Here is a 15251-nt window from a genome sequence, read left to right on the forward strand (position 1 = left end):
TGAATTAATTTGACACTTTATTAGTCAAACTCTTTAGAAAGAGGGAAGGAGAGGAATAAAGGTGAGGCATTAATCAAGTTCTTCTTCCTCGTATCTCACCTAGTTCTTTTATAAAAGCTTTCATTGCTCATCAAACAGTCATTCTGAGACTTAACTGTTATTTTTTCCATCCCATAGATTTCCTGCAGCGCCATTAACTATTCCTGTAAGTGTCAGTGGTATTCTACCTTCTGTGTTGTAATGTCTTTGTTTTGGTCTGTGTTACTCTACCCACTGCCAGTTTAGTTATATTTCAGGGTTGCCATGGTGGAAAGCATCCTATTTTATCATAGTAATACAACCTGCCTCAATGTGTGTGGAAAGTAACAAGCTCTGAAATGAGATGCAGTTATAAAAATTCATGTACAAATATTACAAACATAAACATTAGCGGAACATTTTACAGCATAAGATTTGATCATCAGACATGCTTGCTACTGTTTGTGTCATTAATCTGGCAACCTGTGTGTGCTTTAAGTTGGAGGAAGAGTGACCAGGTGAAAAAATCCCATATCCAATATTTTGAATTTGGACTGCAACACTACTGTATACTGCACATTTAAAATGATGGACAAGTTTTTTATGATTTTCTACAGCACATCACAAATGAAATGCTCATTACCATATCTGAATTTGAGGTCTGGGGAATTCCTCATTGCACATATTGTAGGACAATTTTGAGTTGAGATGGCAGATTTTACCAATTACCATATAAAGTCCAAACACTGGAAAAACTATTTGACCAAAACCTCCATTATAACCATAACTTGAGCCGGATGTTGCTTATTGGTAAATCTGTAAAATAATATCCATTAACACACATTTTAAGCATTATGGCCAGTATGGACATTGTAAGGCACTGGCCATTCAGAGGCATTTGGATTAGTCAACACTGAAAATGCAGGAGTGTGTGTATGTGTGTGTTTGATAATTGAATTCTGTGCTTGTGATTATTTCTCATCTAAAACAACAAAGGGATTGACTTTTTGTTTTAGAAAACAAATTAATTTTCTCTGGATGTGTCAGGCTGTCTCACACTACAAATTGATTAATTTAATAAAATTACAAAAAAGTATAATAGGGGCACTTTAAACTTCACACTTTACTGCTGACCTAGCTTTAGTATCAGGTGTGTTACATGGAGGTGTTTTTTCTTTTGCTTTTCTCAGCACAGACTTGATTATCTGTCTGTAATGAGATGAACCATAATAGTACAGAAGAGGGTCCAGAAAAACACTTGCGCTCCCCAAACACACAGCCAACATGTATGAAGCATATGATGAATCTCCTTCACTGTCTTTTCCAGTAGCTAAACGAATACAGTGATACAACAAGATGCCGTTGGTTGGACCAAAACACACCAAAAACTCAATCAGCACAGAAACAGTCATGATCACAGCTTTGTTTCTGTTGGATGAAGATGAAGAAATGCGGTCGGACTTTACACTGAGCACATATATGATGGTGGAGTAGCTCACTAAAGTGATGACCAGCGGCACAAAGAAATACAGGCAGGAGAGGATGAAGAAGAGGTACAGGTAAAAATGTTCTGTTGAGCCTTGCTGCAGTGCGTCATGACAGGTCATGCCCACATTTTTAACGGGAAAGGTTTGTCTCATTGAGAGCAGTGGCACAGTACCAGCGAGCGCCAGCAGCCAGACCAGCACACACACGCATGAGGCTTTCCTTGTGCTCCTCCAGGTTAACGAAGCAACGGGAAGTGCAACACCCAGCAGTCTGTCCACACTCATGCACATCATCAGCAGTATGGAGCAGTACATGTAGCAGTAATAAGCTGCAGTGAGCACACGACACGCCGCCTCACCAAACAGCCAATCAGAAGCGTTCAGCTGGTAGTGGATCTTCAGAGGCAGCAGCAGGGCGAAGAGCAGATCCACACACGCCAGGTGAGACATGTAGATCACAGCTGGTTTCTTTTCTCTGATCCTGCAGGTGAACGTCACCAAAGCCAAAGTGTTCAGAGGCAAACTGATGAGGATGATGATGATGTAGAAGGACGGCATGAAGCGGGTGACCAGCGGGCCTTTTAAGAACTCAACAGCCTTACATGAGATGGATAATGAAATATTGTGCTGTTGTTGAAGAACAGATGAATTGCTCACTGTACAGTTGGGAGATTGGTCAATATGGGGTCCATTCATCCATTCATCTTTTGGAGCTTGTGTTTTAATCAAAAAACTGGTTATGACTTGATCTGTGGATGAACACACACAAGTACAGCTCTATTAAAAGAGTTTACACAACCAGGGTGTTTCTAACATTTCATTATGCAGATTCACAGCCCAGATAGCATACGAATGTGGGCCACTTTAGGCAGTTATGCGGCACTGGTGGTTTCTCTGCGGCCCAGACAAAATGAATGTAAGCCTGAAGCGGCCCACCTGTGCAATGGCAAAGGGGAGCAAAAGATTCAAATTCATAAATGAGCCATTTAAAGCAAAGATTTGGCCCTTATGGCAAAAAGTAATCTGAATGTGAGCCTAATGTGGCCCATGTGGAAAATTATAAATTTGGCCCAAATGATGGAGGACAAATGTGGGCCACAGTTGGCAAAATAGTAGCATAGTCATTTAAGGGTAATCTGGGTCAAAACCAAAAGTGGCTCACACGTGTAGATGCAAGTGTGGCTCAGGTATCTTAAGACATATGTCGACCACATAGACTTGAAAAGTTTGTTCATTCATTCAAACAACTTCATCTCACTGAATATTATAATTCCCTGATGTTTTCCAATGTTTAATCCATTATTGATAGGCCAGATTTGGGCCATAATAAAAGCAAATTGTGGCCCAAAATAGGGTCAGTTCAGGTTTATTTGGTTGAATTCTGGCTAATATGTGGTATTGCTTTGGATTATTTGTGGCCCAGATCTGACAAACAGGAGCAAACCCCTCTAGAGCCATCATTCCATTCAGTTTGTGGTCCAGATGTAAGTGTCTGGTGTGGGCCGTATCTGGGCCAGAATAAAAGCAAAAATTGTGGCCCAGAGTCGGGTCAGTTCTGGTTCATTTGGTTGAATTCTGGCTGATATGTAATATTGGTATGGCTTAATTGTGGCCCAGATCAGGCAAACAGGAGTGGACCGCCCAAGTGCCATCATTCCATGTGGTATGTGGGCTGGATGGAAGTGTCTGGTGTGGGTCTGATTTAAGCCACATAAATTTTGCTAGCTGGGAGGCGTCCTCCTCAGTCCACATTGGGTCTGTCTGGGTATTAATGTGAAGCCATCTTCTCAACTATGTGCATCATATAGTACCAGAGTAAAACTGGAATTAATCTAACAAAAAACTTCACAGTCCTAAATTTTTACACCTAATCCAGTATTATGTTTGGAAAAATATGAAATTAATAAACTAATAAAATCAAGAGAAACATAAAAAATATAAATATTTGTTGTAATTTTGCAGTTTTTATTTGTATTGTGCAATAACAACACTTTGAATTTAAATGTATTATGTTTCTATTGCTAAAGATGTTAGGTGAAAAACTTGTTTTAATGGATATAGCAGTTTCATAAAACTGCTTTGTTTAAAAAGCAAAAACTATTGGCTTTATTTACTGAAAAATGGATGAAAATATTTTTCAAAAGGGAAGTACTCCTTCATGCTGGGCACTATATAGTGTTTACACACACAATATATATATATATATATATATATATATATATATATATATATATATATATATATATATATATATATATATATATTATCAGGATCACATGGTGTTTTCTGTTTATTTACAGTTGTGAATTGCATCATGACACTTTTATCTCTACTCTGCTATTTTTGATGTTGAAAATTTAACACTGCAGATTAACAAAATGACTTTTATTGACTTTTTTATAGCTGGCAGACTGTTACCAGGTTTTGTACTGTAATATGCAACACAAACACAGACAATATGTCACTTCAAACTTTTAAAAATGTCAATAAGAGTCACTTTTTAATATCAAAAACTTTTGGAAGAAGGATCAAGATCCCATAATGTAAATCAAAAGCATTAATAAGTGGAAAACACAAATTACCAAATAAAGAAAACTACTAAATTTAAAATGTTTTTTTTACAGTGTGTGGACATACAGCGGCAGGAAATGTCATATCTTGCAGGACCGCAGTGCTACATAAATAAACATGATCATAAATACGAACACAACACTGGGTGTAAGAGCTATTTTAAACCTTTATGTAACTAACATTAATCTAATAAAAGTAATCTAAAAATACTAATTATGTATATGTTTATTGGGCGAGATCATTTAGACATGTTTATTATAATCTACATCTATGCATTGTATATTAACCAAACCTGCATCTGTTTGAGGTGCACTTACTGTGGCAATTTTTGGGTAATACACAGTTGGTGTCTTTGAGGTCTTGAGAATGAATAAATACATTTTCCAGATCCGCATCTGGAAAAAAACATCAGAAAGCATGTGACCAGATTTATATTGTATGTGGTTCTGTATTAATTCTGCACTAATTCAGACCAGTCTTCTTAACGTAAAAAGACCTTTTTCATTTACTTTAACCTAAAGATTTGTCATGCATCCTTCGACATTTATTAATCTGCTGCAAAAAATAACAGTGAGGATAATTTTGTTGTCCTCTTTAAAAAAAATGAATAAAAGAAAATATTGGGTCCATGGAGTTCAAACTCCTTTTTAAAGATCTGCGGGATTATTCCAAGATTTTCACATAACTTCGTTTAAAGACAAGCTCCTCCACAATCATCTGCTACAATCTGTCCTTATATTCCATATCTGTGTATTTCACACTTTGTGCTGACTAGAAGTCAGAAGCCATTCTGAGTTGTTTGAACTGTCAAAACTCCTACAAAATACGAATGCAAAAACCACGGAAACTTAATCACAAACCATTTTTTATTACGAATAAAAGTCAGCCTTGTTTTATTATAAAAGGCACCTATTTTACCCCTTTTTCTAGATTTAAGATACGTCTTTTGTGTCTCCAGAATGTGTCTGTAATGTTTCAGCTCAAAACACCCATTAGATTATTTATTACACCTTTTAGAGTATTAGAATTTGTTGCCCTGAACACGCTGTAGCTGTTTTTATTGCCTGTGCCTTTATTCTGTGTCCCTGCCTACCATTCCCATGTGCCTGTCAGAGTGTGCCTCAATCTCCGCATCAGCTACGTCAGATAAACACACAGTGACAGACATGAAGGAAGCAGATCTCACTTAACATATGTGAAAAATACTAAAGTAAAAACGTTCCCAATGATTATTTGATGTATTTGTTGTGGCGTTAAATAAAAAGTTTCGATAAGTCACACACAATGCTGTTACAGAGTTCACACACACTCACACACACACACACACACACAGTTTGCGCGTGTTTAATCTTACAGTGTTTTGGCATGGAATAAGTGACAGGATACAGGTTAAAATACACTGCTGTATGGATATCCGTTATGTTAATGTACAAAATAAACCTGATTTAACGTCCACAAATCGGAATTGAAGCGTCTTCTTTTATAATTGTACTGACATGCTGCTGTGGTGATGAAGTAAACACGGTAAAATCGCTGTAATTCATTACAAACATGCACTGTTTTAAAAAACGTTTTAAATTTGTAAAATTCACTCTTGATCACATTTGATGATGATTGATGATTACAGAGAGCTGAACAGATCTTTTAATCCTGGTTGCTTTGCACACATCTTTTCTTGCAGATATGATTATACACGTTACTACGGAGACATGTTAATACGCGGTTGTCAATCAGTTTGGTGGGTGGGGAAACCCAGCCTGACCTCACAAAGAAAACATAAGTATTTTACGTTTTGTCAGTTTAGTGGCTAATTCATACTAATTTAAACAAGTTTAGTTGTACGAAAATGTACGATTTTAAAAAGGAGGTGTGGCACCCAACTCTACCCCTAACTGTCATTGAGTGATGAGCAAATCGTACTAAATTGTACGAAGTAGATCGTATGAATTCATATGAATTAGCCACTAAATCAAAAAGTTGCGGTGAAATTGTGTTAGGAAACCGCACTCCTATGTCACATTGTGGTGGACCTCAAAATGCGAGGGATTTGGATCCTATTTTAATGTGAAGAAATTCAAATTTATATCACCCCAATATGACTGTGGACACACTATAGCTACACACAGTTCTGTCCAGACAGCTTCCAAAAGATGACTTTCATTATAGGTGCCCTTTAAGAAACAATTAAAGTTTATTGTCTATTAACAAAGCATTAACTAAGACTTTTAGCTCACTAATTTGCTGTGTGTAATAGTTTGGTTAAGGGTATTGATGGTCTTGTCTGATTTTAATCTCACTTATCTGATATAAAATGAGAACTGCAGAGTCAAGCATTTTTAATTAGGTCCTTACTCCATTCAGCTCTTATGATGGCTGTTAGCCAACAACATCTGTGGTTGGCATTGTGGTGTGCGGTAAAATTTACGTTTTTTATCTTTGGACTTTCAAATTCGGCATCCTACCGCACAACACGACATGTTTGCTCTTGCAACCGGTTCTTTTTTGCAACCTGTATGCTCGGTTGAACCCGTGTGACGTCGTGTAGCGTAGGTTGGTAATTCCCCTATGTTTCAGATATCAAACCATATTTTATTTTTTATTCCAGCATACACTTAGCAAGACATGAACAGAACAATAGCTAACCTTTGTCATAATGTACTTTAAGTAACATTACGAAATAAATGTATGGAAAATTTGATTCGGTTCATAAAAACCAGTAGTGAGGTTATACAGGATGTTTTTATGTCTCTATCAGTGTCCCAGTGTGTAGTGAGAGAAGGATCCCTAGTGTGTCAATAGCCCCTTTCACACAGTGATACCGGAAAATATCCGGAAAATTTACGGAACGACTTTACCGGTATGTTCAAAAAAGCGCTGTTCACACAGGCGAGGACGTTACGGAAATTTTCCGGAAAAGAGCATTCACACATCCATTCCAAAATACCGGTAAATTCTGACATCATTCACCACAAATGAGCTTTAAACGGCTGCGCTTGTATTTGTAAACATTTGACTAAATTACAAACTCTTTTGATGATCAATATTGTAAACAACTTTCACAGGATCATATTCGCATCTCGAGATGTTCATAATATGTGCGTGTGCTGCCGCTCACAGGCTGTTTCATGGGCACACGCAAAGCTTGAAGGTAAACAAACAACGGCTTATCATAAGCATCTTATCGATGATTATTTGCACAGTTGGCATTAAGGAGAACATATAAACGTTATCTGACTAACTTCTAGCAGCTAAATGCGTCTGGAAAAATATTCAAAGGCTTTTATTCTCACCAACCGCGCGGACGTAAATGCGTGACTGTTGTGATTGGCTAAAGCAGAAGTCTTACGTCAGCACGTTCTAGACGTGCACGCGCTTATTCCGGAAATATTCCTTCTGCGTTCACACAGCGCAGCATTCCGGCAAATTGCCGGTAATGTTACAACTTCTCTTTCCGGAAAATAGCCAGAACGAATTTACCGGTATTTTCAAAAAGGACCTGTTCACACATACAACCTTTCCGGAAAATTGCCGGTAATTTTCCGGAAAGGTCTGTATGTGTGAAAGGGGCTAATATGTACCTTATTTTGTGTACATATATGATGCAGCCATTGACTGTAAAACTGACATATTTTGGTTATTTTGTTTGAATTATATTGTAAGAAACTATGTTTATATTGCCCAAACATGCATCAGTTTGAGGTACACTTACGTCTGCATTCTGGTGGTAAGGAACATTTGATCTCTTTATGGTGTAGAGAATGAAGAAATAATTCCTTCAGAGGATCATCTGGAAAATAAATGACGCACAAATCAGCTGCTGGAACAAAACAGGTCAAGTAAACTGATGTAATGGTTTTCTTGCAAAATATAAAGTCAAAATTGTGACTTTAAAACTTTGCAATTGTGACTTTTTGTGACTGACTGATCAGTGCGGTTGAATGACATTTGTCTTAGGAGCACTGTACCAATGTGGCGACGCTATTGACGCATGCTCAGGGTCCCTATGTGATATCTAGTGTTTATATCTATGGTGGTAGTCAATCAGTTTGGTGGGTGGGATTTTGTTGGGACAGTATGGAAAACGCTAATAAAAAAGAAAGAAGTGATTTCTAAATTTACTTTGACTTGCACTTTGACTCCATATTGTCCCAACTTTTTCTGATTTGGGGTTGTAGAATTCTCTCAATTCTGAATTTATTTCTCAAATATGTGAGATTTAATGTCATAAATCTAACTTGCAGCTGTGGCATTTTCTCAGATTTCTGACTTGACTTCTCAGGATTTTTAATTTTTAATTTGCAATTTTGAGCCTACATCTTGCAATTCAGAGTAACAAAATGTCAGAATTCTGATATAAAAAGAAAAAATACCCTTAAAAATCTATCTGAAAATACCTGGCACTCATCAACTTCCATAATAGGAAAAATAAGATATTTTTTTATTTTTAGGTGAACTATCCCTTTAATTATTATTATTTTTTTCTTATTTCTCTAGCTTAAGGAACTAGATCTCTTGTTTCACTATCATCCACAACAAAGTCCAAAAACAAGCCTTTCTCATCTTCAGCAAAGATACAGCAGGAAATGGTTGACAGACATACAGTGAAGAGTCACACTCTTTATACTGGCCCTCAGCCAGTGATAGTTCGTTAAAGGATGGCCTGGGTGGGAGTGAATTTTCCCAGCCTGAAATTGTCTTCCAGTCCGACCCTGAAAGCCGCTTAATACAGTTTACAAAAATACTTTTCCTCTGAATCAGCATTAATAAAAATTTCCAAACTCTGCCTTTAATCATAAAGGAATAATTACTTCCTACAAGAAATTAATCCCATGACAGTACAAGGAAGTAGACTTTAAAAGCTTATACTCCTCTATTCTGTTGTTTATTTATCATAAACATTCAAATACATTTAATACATAAACATGTATATCATATATGCATATTGTGTATAACATAAAAAATACTGCAAAATTTTTTTTTCATATATAATTGTGTCCATAGATATATACATTAGATGTTGCCTACCCTGTTGCTGTCTATTGGAAGGATTGCGTCAATAGAGCCACCATTTTGGAACAGGGTAGCACTCATTTGAAATTAATGCGGGACCAAGGTACAGTGGAGGACTGTGGCCATCCAAAGCCAGAGATATACACATATACACATATATCTATGATCGGGAGTTTTCCTGGATATTAGTATGCAATTTATTATTTTTTTTATAATGAAAAATATAATTTTACATCACTTTTCTACATTGGTGGATAAGTGACCGCACAGGCATTTCTGACAAAAAGCTTGTGTTTGTGTGTACAGAAATGTACTATCCACCCCCCTGTTAAATTTAATCTAAATCGTGTCCTGAAACACACCTCCTCTCCTGCTTTCACTTCTCATACTGACGGAAGGAGCGATTCGTTTGTGAATGAATCTCCGTAATGAACGACTCGTTCACAAGTTTCTGGCAGCGCAGCATCTCATTGTCATATTTCTTTTGCATTGTTTGCTGATTTTATTCAACAAAACTATCATAATTATCATAAACATTCAAATACATTTAATACATAAACATGTATAACATAAAAAAATACTGCAATTTTTTTTTTCATATATAATTGTGCATGTGCATAAAAAACATAGCACACACAAAGATATATATATATATATATATATATATATATATATATATATATATATATATATATATATATATATATACACACACACACACACAATTGAAGTCGGAATTATTAGCCCCCTTGAATTATTAAACTCCCTGTTTATTTTTCCCCCCTGTTTAACCGAGAGCAGATTTTTTTTCAACACATTTCTAATAGTTTTAATAACTCATTTTAATAACTGATTTGTTTTATCTTTGCCATGATGACAGTAAATAATATTTTGCTATGTATATTTTTTAGACACTTCTATACAGCTTAAAGTCACATTTAAAGGCTTAACTAGGTTAATTAGGTTAACTAGTCAGGTTAGGGTAATTAGGCAAGCTATTGTATGACGATTAATTGTTCTGTAGAAAGTCGAATAAATTAGCTTAAAGGGGCTATATTTATATATATTTAACAGGGACATGCTCAAAATGACATAAACCTCAAATATGAGAGATTTGTCATGCAAGGTTTTAGCAATATATATATATATATATATATATATATAATCCAAATATGAACTTTAATGTATGTAGATAAATATGAAGATTTCTGCAAGGGTAGAGAAGATCTGGTTTTAAAAAGAGAAAAAAATCTCTGAATAAAGACCAAAAAAGACAGAAAAAAGATTTTAAGGAGAGAGAAAAGAAAAAAAAATTGAGTTGGGGAAAATGATAAATAACAAAGGCTGGGAAGCACTCTTTAATAATCATTTTTTAAACCATTAACAGTAACATCTAACAAAACAGTATTAAATTATACATCAGCAAGCCATTAAAATGTGTAAATATTTAATATGCATATTGAAATGATCAACAGTACTTACCTTTAGAGCTGGCAGTGTATGCGTGTGCAGTAATTACTAAAATCAAGATTGCTTTGATCTCCATGATGATCATATGTCTAGCTCTGAAACTGAACTCCGAAAGTTTTACTCCAAAAACTACAGGCAGAAAAACAAGCAGCAACGTCAGTGGACTCACTAGAATGGCAACACTTGAACTTTGAGCAAATTCATTTATTTAAATGTAATGTCTATGACGCGTCAGATTATGTGTGACATCATTGAGAGTGATGAAAAAGAGGAGTGACAAATAATTGAAAGGAGTGGAAAATAAATGGTTTTAAAAATGGAGCAGAGAAATTCTTTTGGACTGAGATTACCCTGTTAAAAAAATAGAATTAAGCTTGAGCCGGAATGGGAAAGGACTTTTAAAGGAAATTATATATACAAAATACTATAGTTCTTGCAAAAATCTTCCTCTAACTGTGTGTCAGATAGAGATTTTGTCTCTGTCTTTCTCTGTCCTCTTCCATTTTGGGCACAGTTTTTTTTTTCATGAAATTTGGTTAAGTAGTTGACTTTCCCAATATATTGCCACACCAACCTGATTTCACCAAGTGGGACATGTTCCTGGATGAACATCTATGTTGATCCTAGAACAATATTCCAATCAGCCAGTCAGAATTAAGGGATACGTTTACAGTTTATGTTAAGATTAGGCTTACGGTTAGGTTTATGCACTTCTACATGATTGTTCTCCAACTACTATCCCCCTCTGATTTTGCGAATAATTTACAGTTATGGTTGGGTTTAAGGGAAGGAAATAGGAATGGATTACATTTTCGAACACAAATGATGATCCAGGACGAACGTAATTAACAATGTTAATCCAGGATCGCAGCATACTTGAGAAAATCATGACATGGACTTTCCCATTATGGTACCTTCATGGAAAAGTGTTCACCTTTACATCTGAGCAAAGCAAACAGTAAGATAAGGGCTTTATCTGAGCAGTCAGTGGCAGCTTGAGGATTTTTGTTGTTGTTGGGGGTGCAATAAAAAAGATAGCCGGGGAAAACTGAACTCAAAACAGCAAATTTAGAAGGGATCAATTGAAAGAAATTGACAGAATTAACCAGTTAAACTCTTTAGGGAGAGGGAAGGTGAGGAAAAAGGTGAGGCATTCATTATCTTTTCATATCCTCATATCTTAAATATGATATGTTAGATGATTTCATTGCTCATCAAACACTCATTCTGAGGCTTTAATGTTATTTTTTCCATCCCATAGATTTCCTGCTCTGTCCTTAACTAATTCTCTAGTGTCTGTGGCTTTCTGCTTTATGTTGTAATGCCTTTGTTTTGGTCAGTGTAACTCCGACTTCCAGTTGACCTAGTTATATTCCAGCAGCATGGGTTACCTTGGAAGAAAACAGCATGTTTCATTTCAGTCATGAAGTCTGCCTCAATATATGCAGGAGGTAACATTCTCTGAAATGAGATGCTGATTCAGTGTTATAAAAAATCCAGATCAGGTGTTTTTAACTTGCAAACATTTATTACAAATATAAACATTAGCAGACCTACATACAGTGCAAGCTTGATCATCAGGCAGGCTCCCTCCTGTTGGTGTTGTCAATCTGGCAACCTGCGAGAGCTTCAAGTTGGAGGAGGAGGGGCAGCGGTGAAAAACTCCATATGCAATATTTTGAATTTGGACTCCAATACCTAGTTCAACTACTAGGCCAATCCTGCATTTTGTACCTTTAAATAATAGACTAGATTTTTTTTGTCATGTTCTACAGCTCACAGCACGCCACAAACTAAACGCTTATTACCATACCTGAATTTGCGGTCATGCCCCATTCACACAGGTCATCAGCTTCAACGCTAACTATTCACTTTGAATGGGTGATGTCAAACGTTGCCGAACTGCATTGTGGATCCGTCGGCGCCACTTCAGAGGCGTTGCTCGCTGCAGAAGTTGGGACTTGCTCAATTTTTCAAGCGCCGACGGAAGCCTCAGCCAATTAGATTGCTGTATGCAAATACACAAGCTCAGACAGTGGCCTATTGCTGACTAACTTTATTGGCTGACGCTGCTATGATGATCGCGTCAGCTCCAACTTCAGACACGCCCTCTGTCAAGCATTGACGCTAAAGCTCCGAGGTATTCCTCAAGACAGATTTTACCAAATAAAGTCCAGTCTAGTGACTGGAACTTCACCAGAAACATTGGAAAATATATTTGACCAAAACCTCTATTATAATCACTACTTGAGCCGGATGTTTCTCATTGGTAAATCTGTAGAATAATATCCAATAGCACACTTTCAGCATTATAAATGCAATGGCTATTAGTTCAGTGATTTTCCTTCGGCTTAGTGCCCTATTTATCAAGGGTCGCCACTGCAGAATGAACCACCAACTATTCTAGCATATGTTTTACATAGCAGCTGCCCTTCTAGCCACAACCCAGCACTGGAAAACACCCATACACTCTCACATTCACATTCACCAATTCACCTAGAGCACATGTCTGAACTGTGGGGCAAACCGGAGCATCCGGAGGAAACCCATGCAAACATGCAAACTCCACACTGAATTGCCAACTGGCCTAGTCGGCACTTGAACCAGCAACCTTCTTGCTGTGAGGTACTGTAACAGCACTACCTACTACAGCACTACTTACTGGGCCACTGCCTCGCCCTTTTTGTAATTTCTAAATAATTAAATCATAGAAGCAGCCAATGACTATCAAAGTAACCTACACTGTTCACAGTCAATTAAACAGTGCTAATGTTGTCTTGAAATCATACTTGCATTTGAATTCAGACCGAATATTTAAAGTTGCTTGTCAAAATTGTCACTTTTCAAAAATGAATGAATGTGTGAATATAAAACCAACTTTACCACAATTAAAACAATCTGAAATTGTAACAAAAAACAATAGCTACTATGCTGCATTGATTGTGGTAAAGTTGGTTTTATATTCACACATACATTCATTTATTTTTGAACAGTGACAGCTTGTGACACGCTACTTTGAATATTTGGTCTGAGATTTCATGCAAAAAAACAAAAAACAAAATGCAAAACAACATTCACACTATTTAATTGACTTTGAACAGTGTTGTTTTTTGATAGTCATTGGCTGCTAATATGAATTCTGAAAACGCAAATATAAAACCAACTTAACATCAATGCTACGTTGTTTCAGTGAATATTTTTCTCCCAGTAGCCTATACACACAACAATATACAGAAACAGTACTCATCTGAAAATGTTTGAAATGCAGTAGTTTTTTTTTTTACCATGTTTATACTGTAACAATTAGATAAGAGAACAGTTATGAAATGAAGAAGTTATGCTTATTTGTACAATAGATAAATAAAAGACTACAGAAAATCATGGCTAGGTAACGGTGTCCACGTTAAAAAGTCTTAAGATATTTTAAATCTCAGTGCCTAAAATGCCTTAAATCTACTAAAATGTTGTGTTATAGGTCTTAAATCTAGGTCTTAATTTTTATTTGTTCATCTATAGCTACCCAGTCTGGCCATTAACACCCATGCAATCACCAACAATCCATCTCAATAAAACTTTTAACTTTTTATTTAAAACTAGCATTTAATTACTTTCCTTACAGTAACATTTGCTTAAAAATTCTTCATTTGTTTACTGCTGAGGATACTGACCTGACCTTTATTTTTTAATTATTAAATTATTATTGTTGTGAACTGAAGTAATTGACAACTATGTTTTGTTCTATTGGGGGTAAGGGTTATAGTGTTTGTGAATTAATATATTTGAAAATTAATATTAATAAAAAAATCTAACTAAATTATTATTATTGTATTATTAAATGTAGAACATTTTAATAATTTTTGATAGGGCATGCGTGATTCTGTTTTTAATTGGGATATTTTAAAAACATCCTAAGCATTTCTCTATTTATAAGTCTAAAATTTCATTCATAATGGTATTAAAAATGTCTTAAAGTCTTAAATTTAACTTTGTGAAACCTGCAGAAACCCTGGATAAACTCCTGACATCTGAAAAATATCGTAGATATCCTTGTTTTGTTTTTTTTGTCAGAAGTAATTGAGAAAGATATTTTTTACATATACAGTCAAGCATGAAATTATTAATACCCCATGGCAAATTCTGGCTTAAAGATTGTGCTTAAATGTAAATAAAAGCTGATTTTTTTTTTCAGCAATCGTGGCGCTTGTACATTGTCTTATTATCTTTTGGGAGAAGCCTGTGTCATTTCCGGTCAAAATAACCATGTTGGTTGTATAAATGTAACTTTAAGTCAGAATTTGCCTGGGGTATGAATAATTTAGGCTTAATTGGCCACAGCCATAAAATCATGCAGCCCAAGAGCGGTGACTCACTGAAGCTAAGTAGGGCTAAGCCACGTCAGTATCTGGAATGGGAGACCACATGGGAAAACTAGGTTGCTGTTGGAAGTGGTGTTAGTTAGGCTAGCAGGGGACGCTCAACTTGTGGTCTGTGTGAGTCTTATGGCCCGTTTTCACTGAGTGGTACGGTACGGTTTGGTTTGGTTCGCTTTTATGGCCGTTTCCACTGTCAAAAGGCGTACCAAACCGTACTGTACCACTTTTTCGGGACCCTTTCGAAAGGGTCCCAAAAGGAGGAGCTACACGCGCAGCTAAACGCTATTGGTTTACAGAGATACATCATTCGTAGACTCAACAA

General features: G+C 36.2%; 1 protein-coding gene across 2 annotated transcripts; it reads right to left on the minus strand.

Annotated features, from left to right (window-relative positions):
• On the minus strand, positions 1-12434 carry LOC799156 (proteinase-activated receptor 1-like). 2 transcript variants are annotated; one of them, XM_073935776.1, is made up of 7 exons: positions 12370-12434; positions 12118-12183; positions 11948-12030; positions 10569-10685; positions 7786-7863; positions 4394-4471; positions 1-2254 (listed from the first exon to the last, which is right to left on the minus strand). In XM_073935776.1, the coding sequence occupies exons 2-7, from the start codon at positions 12132-12134 to the stop codon at positions 1128-1130; spliced, it is 1500 nt and encodes a 499-aa protein (XP_073791877.1). In that variant the 5' UTR covers positions 12135-12183; positions 12370-12434; the 3' UTR covers positions 1-1127. The 2 variants fall into 2 exon arrangements, with proteins under 2 accessions (XP_073791877.1, XP_073791878.1); XM_073935777.1 differs by lacking the exons at positions 7786-7863; positions 10569-10685; positions 11948-12030; positions 12118-12183; positions 12370-12434 and adding an exon at positions 7367-7508.
• Between the last annotated feature and the right edge of the window lie 2817 nt (positions 12435-15251).

The sequence above is a fragment of the Danio rerio genome, chromosome 21, assembly GCF_049306965.1.
Source record: "Danio rerio strain Tuebingen ecotype United States chromosome 21, GRCz12tu, whole genome shotgun sequence".
Classification (NCBI taxonomy): Eukaryota; Metazoa; Chordata; class Actinopteri; order Cypriniformes; family Danionidae; genus Danio; species Danio rerio.

Coding starts and splice junctions, on each gene's coding strand:
- LOC799156 (XM_073935776.1), bottom strand. Junction 7,864..10,568: donor ATACACTGCCAGCTCTAAAG/GTAAGTACTGTT, acceptor TTTATTTTCCAG/ATGATCCTCTGAAGGAATTA. Junction 2,255..4,393: donor ATTACCCAAAAATTGCCACA/GTAAGTGCACCT, acceptor GTTCATCCACAG/ATCAAGTCATAACCAGTTTT.